Source organism: Anoplopoma fimbria, chromosome 8 (genome assembly GCF_027596085.1).
Source record: "Anoplopoma fimbria isolate UVic2021 breed Golden Eagle Sablefish chromosome 8, Afim_UVic_2022, whole genome shotgun sequence".
NCBI lineage: Eukaryota > Metazoa > Chordata > Actinopteri > Perciformes > Anoplopomatidae > Anoplopoma > Anoplopoma fimbria.
In genome coordinates this window covers 19,998,674-20,007,196 of record NC_072456.1, presented here as the reverse complement: position 1 = coordinate 20,007,196, position 8,523 = coordinate 19,998,674, and the positions used below count along the sequence as shown (strand labels likewise).

Here is an 8,523-nt window from a genome sequence, read left to right as displayed (position 1 = left end):
CTTACAATCTCAGAATTATGACTAACCATCTCAGAATTATGACCAAGCACCTCACAATTATGACTTACTATGTTATAATTATGAGATATTATCTCATATGTATGACTTAATATCTCATAATTTTGATTTAGCATCTCATAATTAGACTAACCATCTCAGAATTATGACCAAGCATCTCATGATTATGACTTAGCATCTCATAATCATGACTAAAATGTTAATTATTGTTAAGAAAAAATGATGGACTTACAGTAAGTCATCATTTTTTGTGTCAGACTTCCATCTTTAATGTAAGTTATTATAAAGTTTTGCATTATAATGACTTACAGGATCTTTATTTTGTTCATCACAGTGGCAGCAATGGGCTTCAATACTGTAGATTCAGAAAAACCCAAATAAACTTTTCCTGAATAGACTTTTAAAGTGTCTTTAGCCTCTTAATGTGATATTTACTATCTGAATAATGAATTAAGTGGTACGGAACACAAGACCACCGGAAAACGACCCACAACAAACTAAACTTATGATTATTTATATTTCAATCAGTAATCTCTTTTAAATCACTTCTTAAAACACATTTTTACAGAATGGCTTTTATGTGATGTTGTCGTTGAATTGGTTTTACTATTTTATCTTATATTCGTTTACTATTTTATGTTTATCTATTTCACTTGATTTTATTTATTTTGTTTGTTTATTTGTCACTTGTTATTTAATTTTATTCCTTATTTTAGTTTTATCCTAACGATTGTTTTTAATGTTTCATCTATTGCACTTTTTTTTTACTGCCTTGTCTGTCCAAGCACTTTGTAAACCTTATTTTTAAAAGGTGCTATATAAATAAAGTTATAATAATTATTATTATTAGTTTGTTAAAAACGACTAATTAACACCCCTTCTCATCCGGGTGACCGCACACATCAAAACGAGCAAACCCAACGGAAGAGCCACTTCCGTAGCCACGACGACGGCGAAGAGTGACAGCTGATTGGACCAAAAGACGGGCGCTTGCGCAGTGACGTCACTGCATCTACACCGGGCGGGATATCCGCAGTAGTAAAGCTAACTAATAACATGGCGAAGACTTACGATTACTTGTTTAAACTACTTTTAATCGGCGACTCAGGCGTTGGGAAGACCTGCGTGCTATTCAGATTTTCAGAAGACGCCTTCAACTCAACGTTTATCTCCACTATAGGTGGGTAAAAGTGTGTTGTCTTAGCCGATAAAGCTGGTGGGAGCAGCCCATCCCGTCATGCTAATGTGGTGCTAGCTTCTCAGGCTAGCATGCATCTTGTAGCTGCTAGTCAGGAAGCAGCTCAGCCGGCTTGTTATAAACGCTTTTCCAGCACTGACAATGCTATTTTAACCGGTTTATATGTCTGTAAAGCACCTGTATGTATGATCTGTAAGGGTGGGTACTCCACTAAAGCTTTATATGTATATATTCTGTATATATGACCCCTTGACCAGCTGATCTAACAAGCTACAAAGCTGTCAGTGAGCTAACGTGAGTTGGCTGTCATTTCTCATGTGAGTTCCTGTCTGTACTTCGCACTCTAGTTGCCAACATGACAAAACACATCAGTGATCTCTTCAACCCACTCTGTGCTTCTAAGATGAAACATGTAATGCTTCTGTCAGTGTAGTGGATGAAAGATGTGCTGCAACTGAATTGTGTGACTTTTTTTTGTTTTTTGTTTGTGCCTCAGGTATTGATTTCAAGATCAGGACAATAGAATTAGATGGAAAGAAGATCAAGCTACAGATATGGTAAGATGGTCACAGTGCATACAATGCCTTCACGTCACAGCTTGACATGAGGTGGCAGAAGAAATATTCATGATTCATGATGGGTGATCATTACACCCAGTTGCCAGTTCAAGGTGGATCTAACTACAATGAGTACAATGGCCCTCAAATATACTGGTTGTATTAGGCTGTTAGTTTTAGCTTTGTGTATCTATTAAACTGACCAATGAGTCCCTATATTGGAGCACAACGTAAAGTAAAGTAGCATGTTTTTATAAATACATTTAGGTGTAGTTAGTTAGGTGTCAAGTTGAATAACATTTGTTAATATCTGATTTTATTATCTCTAATATTGAACAAAAAACTCCCGCACACTGTCTTCTTCACTTGCATATAAATATATTTTAGTAAGAACGTTTCGGTACGTAGACCTTCATCAGGTTATTTTACAAGGAAAGGCTCTTATTATCTCTAATATTAAAATCTGTATCACGCTCTGATTAAATAAGACACCGCTCAGGTTTCCTTTCTTTTAAACTTTTTACCCCTTTTTGTATCCTTTCTTGTCAAAGCTATTGACTTCATGATTTTACTTTTATTTGATATAGAATAAATATCAGCTCTCAGTACATTTAAACGTTTAGATAGCTGTGGCTCGACTGAATACTGAGGAAACAGAAACAGCTTAGATGAGATAATCAACATCTGCTTTATTTTTGTGCTTTCAATTGAGAGGTAATTTGTGATATTTTCACTCTTGCACAAGGACTGGAATGAGGGGGAAACATTGCTCCAAAGCTAACATATCTACACTATGTGTATCTTTAATACTTGTAGAGAAAACAGGTTTAAAGAGAAATTAGTATTGTAGCTATGTCAAGACCATGTAAATACAATATTATATATGTTATTCTATGTCAATGGTCATGGCAAACAACCAATGTGTTCTGTCGCTGCATGAGGCATTGTTCAAGTCTTGTCCTTAGTGTCCTCAAAGTTGCTGGTCGTGCAATTTCACCGAAATCCAGCTGACCCCTTGGATGTGATTGTAACTAGTTTGCAGTATAGTAACACACTACACAAAAATAAGATGTTTAGGGAGTTGGGAGTTTATTTTTAACTTTTGACTGAGGTTAGCTGTATCCCCTTGCATGCAGGCTCTTTGCTTAATGCACAGATGGAAATGTAGCTAGCTAGCTAAATCTTGCTCGGTTCTGCAGGACAAAGTAATCAAAAAAATGTGTTTTCTATGTAGGGATACAGCAGGACAAGAAAGGTTCAGGACCATCACGACAGCCTACTACAGAGGAGCCATGGTAGGTTGCATTGTCATCTTAACAACTCAAACTGTAGCATAGATTCTCTCTCGGACCTCGGAGGTGTGTGCACTGCAGCAAAAAAAACTTATCAGAACCACACCCACCATTGTTGTTTTTGTAAAATTTGTACACGTCTGGGGAAATTACAGAGGCGCTCAATGCTTTGTGATGCTAATTTTGTTTGTGTATTCTTTAGTTCAAGTTTAACTGGATGCCTGTGTTTGCATGTTTTACTTCAGGATTCAAGTGCCATGCTTTTACTTAAGACTGCGAAATCTTGTGATCCATCATTAATAAGGGCTGACATGGACTGCGGAAAATCACATTAGACATTTCATTTCCAAGTCTGTCTTCATTGACTATTGATAATTGGTAAGGAAGGGTCTCATTGTTGTCTGGCTGCATAATTGATTCATGTCTTTTCCTCTCCAGGGCATCATGTTAGTGTATGACATTACCAATGAAAAGTCCTTTGACAACATCAAGAACTGGATAAGGAATATAGAAGAGGTAAATGTTTTACAATAGTGGATGTGGCTAGCTGTGTTTTTATTTTGGCGTTGATTTTTAATAAAGAGCTAAAGAGTATGTATAAATCAAAGGCATTTTATTACTTATCAATTATCTGTCTGTTCACCATGCAAAATTATCTTCCACAGCATGCATCAGCAGATGTGGAAAGGATGGTCCTTGGGAACAAATGTGATGTCAATGACAAGCGACAGGTGTCCAAAGAGAAAGGAGAGAAGGTGGGATGATAAAGTTGACAAATGAATGCACTTGAGAGCTTGATTTTGAAAAGTACACTTTAACCTCGCTCTCTTAGTCAACGTATTTATTATCCTGGCTCGTTGTGCCTGAGTACTGACACTGGTTCTGTTTTGTTACTCCTGCTGTCAGCTGGCGCTGGAGTATGGAATCAAGTTCATGGAGACCAGTGCAAAGGCGAACATCAACGTCGAAAATGTGAGTTCACACTTTTCCTGTGATTGTTGTCTATGTCCTTGTCATAAAGTTTGAGTAATTCACTGCACAGAAGGGATTAGATTAAATATATATTCATGATTAAAAAGTAATGAACTTTATATACGGCATAGTGGTTGTAAATCATAAAACCAGAATAAAGTTGGAAGTCTTAATACACTATAAGACCGGAAAATCAATTTCTTCATAAAACCTTTTTTGAAGGTTTCCCATTAGCTGACCTAAAATCAGATAATCAGCTAGTCCACATCACAAATAACAATAATCCTATTAAAACATTTAATTACAAGCATAATTAGGCTGTAATCACATAATTTGTTCTCTGCAAACCCTCAGATTGTATGAATATCATGTACATTGTTTTCTTGTTGAATGCAATTATTGATGACTAAGAATCAATCAAATTTCTTCTGTTTTTGTTGCTGTAATTTAAACTCACAATCTCTCTTTTCCAAAACCATTGGTCCTACCCAGAGTGCTCTCATTAATGTGGTTTAATTTGAAACAATTTTAATTATTTAATTTGTTATACCTGTTTTTTGTCTGCAGTCCTTCTTAACCCTTGCCAGAGACATTAAAGCAAAAATGGACAAGAAGCTGGTAAGAATGTTATAGAGTGGAAAACTAATTGTTTAAATCTGTTACAGTGTTTGGTATCTGCATTTTGTCATATACTTTTTTTGTGCTGTTCTCATATTTGAATGTGCTTTCTTATCTGTGTGTATTTTAGGAGGGCAACAACCCGCAGGGCAGCAATCAAGGAGTAAAGATTACAGAACAACCCAAGAAGAGCAGTTTCTTCCGCTGTACGCTCCTGTGAGGAGACCCAAGTGTCGGCATCCACCTTTGCCTTAACTGTGTCCCCCACTGGACAGAACTGGACAGAGCACACTCTGATCACTCTTTTTATTTTTCTTCACTTTTCTTCCTCCTTCTCTTTCTCTCTACTCTGAAAAACAAATGTTTATCGCTCTCTTGGTTCCCTTGACAACTGTGAATCTAACTGCTGTGGCTTCTGTGAGATGCTAAATCTGATCATTAGATTAACAGATCCAACTTGATTGCTTAGATTGTATTGACTTTTAAAGACTGCCTCCTTGTGAGACACGAGAAATGATCAAACCTTTTACTTTTTGCAATAATGTCTGATTCCCAGATGGTTTCTTTCACCTGTTGTCAGTGTCTTTTGGTGAAGTCTTAGTTATTCGATCCTTACCACTCAAAGTAGCCCATATTATACTTCCAGAAAAGGCTAACTACTCCAATAGGTTTCCTAATTTTGAATATACTTCATCTGTCGAATAATGCAATGTATGTATCAAAGGTGATGAGAGGACAATCGATCCTATTACGCCACATTTGTGTACTGACTTGGTGGCTTAGACTTTTATACATCCACAATAGGTAAATGCAACATGTAAATATGTATCATTGATTATGATTCACGATATGAGACGGTAATGAGGATGCATTTTTCTCATCATATCAACATTGGGGTTTACATGTCCTCTGTCCACCTTTTCTACTTGTGTCTCTCTGTTGATTTCTTAGGCTGAAACATTCCTCTTGTGAAAACTTGAATGTGCAATGTGATGTGTGTGTGTGTGTGGGGGGGGCCCAGATTTAGCCTTTTTTAAGTATTCACATGGTTGCAGTAAGACTGGGCTCTTGACCAAGTATGCTTGTTTTAAGGGCACACAGATTCCTTTTGTAGTTGCTTGCCATTTTAGGTATTGCAATTTCTATGGATAAGATAAGATGTGATTGGTCGTCGTTTATTGGATGCACTTCAACTGGTGGACTAGCAATACCTAACTCTGACACTTGGAGGCAATACAGTTACACAGCAGTGGCACAGAAAAGAATCACAGCAATGAAGAAATCATTGTTTTATGCATTCATACTCCTTCCTGTTGTCAGTTCCAAAAGGGGGAACACGTACACAGCTGTTTTCTGGGCCTTGGATAGGGGCTGTGCTGTAGCAGTATTTATGGAGAGAAACAAAAACAGCACCAAAATGACAAAGTGCCCTTTTATGTTCTTATTGATTATTATGCACTTTTCCTTTTTGTTCTTTCTGTAAAAGAAAAAAATTCTTAACATTTGCTGACTATTTGTTGCAGTCACAAGCAAAGAATATCGATGCACAAGTTATTCATGTACCTTATCTGGGCTTCCTAAAATCATTTGAGCACTGAAACCTTGTCTTTTGAGTTAGTATAATGAAAATATACAGAAGGCCTTTGATTTGGAGATTTATCTCCCATTACAACATTCCTATCAATTTATATTTCACTTTTTCTAGCTTCATATGCATTTGCATCCCCTTTGATGCTTTTGGGAACCCCAGATGCACCTACCCCTCACCCACCTAGTCTCTCTCTTCTTCCCTCCCATGTCTCTTCTTGGTCCAATACCATGGCCACCTGAACTATGCATAATGCATAGAAAAAACCTCAAAAAGCTTTGCACATTATACTTGACAAGCTTTATTTGAAATTAGAAATGTGCAAATGATTCTTGCTGTTATATTCTATTGTAATTGGTCGGTTGAGCTGTTTATGCGCAAGAATAGGAAATGAATTCAAAGCTAAAATTCACTGCTGATGTTATACAGTGAGTGCAAATCCTTTCTAGCGCTGCTGAGGAGACATTGAATTTAATATTTAACTGTGTAATTGTTAACCTGTGGAAGTAAATCATTGCCGTTAACATGTTTTGACTTTTGGCACAATTTAGGTTTAACTTGCTCTCACGGGTTAAGTCAATTCATGCCTTGATAAAAAAAAAAATGCAGGTTTTTAGACCTGAGTTTGGCTTAAATTTCATCTAAATTTAATTTGATTGGAGTGATTTGTACTTAAAATTTGCCAGGTCCATGGTAACATATCATCAGCATTCCCTAGCTAAATTTGGATTTCATCGCTGATTATTGATGGATTCCATGGGGAATAAATTAAATAATTCAGCAATTGTAAATACGATCTACAATGATTGTTCTGAAGGTTCGTAAATCGTATTGATCTACACATTTTGTAGATATGTGTTTTGATGATTTATTAAAAGAGATTCTTAAATAAATGTTTTTCAATTTATTATATTTGCACCTTTTTATTTGGGGAAATTCATGTAGATGATTAAATATGTAAAACAATATGAGGAAGGGTTACTTTGCATGTTTTGTTTAGGTTTGATATTTGAATTTGACTTGTAATCAGAAAATGTAATCAACTGGAAATACTTTTCTTCCTAAACACACTCTATAAGCACATGAAAAAGAAAAGTTATTTCTTAACCAACCATAACACGACCAACCATGGCTTCATAGGAAATAAGAAATTGAGAATATAAAATGTTAGAAAAATGAAATTGAAATTGAATTTAATGTAAGTGATTAATGTTCAGATAAAATTAAAACAAAAAATTATGTGAAAAAATAATCCACATTATTTTCCCTTCAAGTGGATTAACTCAGAGGTATGTCATGATTTATATTGAGTTTATTTTGCAAATAATGGTCATGTCAAGTTGTGCTGTGTCATTCCCTTAATGCCATGCATTATAAAATACAGAAGTCATTAGAAATAATCTAACATAAGAACACTGAGCGTTAACAATCACATTTTTGGCTGCAACTCTTGACTGTTTTAGTAATTGAGTATTCTACCAAATAATCTATCGAGTAATCAGACAAAAAGTGCTTTATTGAGGAGCAATAGTGAATAAACAACAGAGTATTTAAGATTGAACAACTAAGGTGTGTCCTTTAAAAAATCCAATAATATCTGCCAAAAAAAAGCCTTGATGCAAAGAATTTGCATCAATTCTTTCTTAATAATCAAGTTTTTCAAGAAATCGTCCGAGCCCAAAGTGGATGCTAAAAAAGATCATGATTTTGTGACAACTCCTAAAGTCTTGGTCAATGATCCAATGGGATACTGAAATCTGGCTGTGCCCTAACAGGGAAAATATATGCTTGAATGCGTTTTTGTTAGTAAATATTGTTCTTTTTATTACATGCTACATTTACTGAATATTTTATAGTACTATTTTTCTCACTCACAAAACTGTGTTTGCATCTTCACAGGTACTTTGTAACAGGACTCATCTGCAAAATTGTTTTCATGTGACGGAGAACATGGTGGAGTGTGCATGTATGTTATGAAGAAGGGCAACTCTAAATAATGTGCACTGGACCTAACTACTTCCTCATTGCACACCTACATGGAGCAGAAAAGAGGCAGTAAGACTTTGACCTTTATGAAGTTCTTTTCATTTACACATTCAATGTGTCAGTGGAAACTTCCCAAACTGGTTCTTTTACTTGACCTAAAGGCGCTCTCTAGCGTTACCAGGAATCTTCATTGAATTGGTTTATTAAAAAGTACATTTATCACCAACAACAATAACGCCGCAGACTGTGAGTTTTATTGTTGAGATAGTTCCTGTATGTAGCTTCCTCAGAACA

The 8,523-nt window shown here is 35.8% G+C and overlaps 1 protein-coding gene across 1 annotated transcript; it reads left to right on the top strand.

The window, feature by feature from the left end:
• The first annotated feature begins 1,008 nt into the window (after positions 1–1,008).
• LOC129095070 (ras-related protein Rab-8A) lies at positions 1,009–7,148 on the top strand. The gene is made up of 8 exons (XM_054603438.1): positions 1,009–1,198; positions 1,713–1,773; positions 3,008–3,068; positions 3,504–3,581; positions 3,731–3,820; positions 3,972–4,037; positions 4,605–4,655; positions 4,786–7,148. Exons 1-8 carry the CDS (start codon positions 1,075–1,077, stop codon positions 4,873–4,875), a joined length of 621 nt encoding a protein of 206 aa, XP_054459413.1. The 5' UTR covers positions 1,009–1,074; the 3' UTR covers positions 4,876–7,148.
• The last annotated feature ends 1,375 nt before the right edge of the window (positions 7,149–8,523 follow it).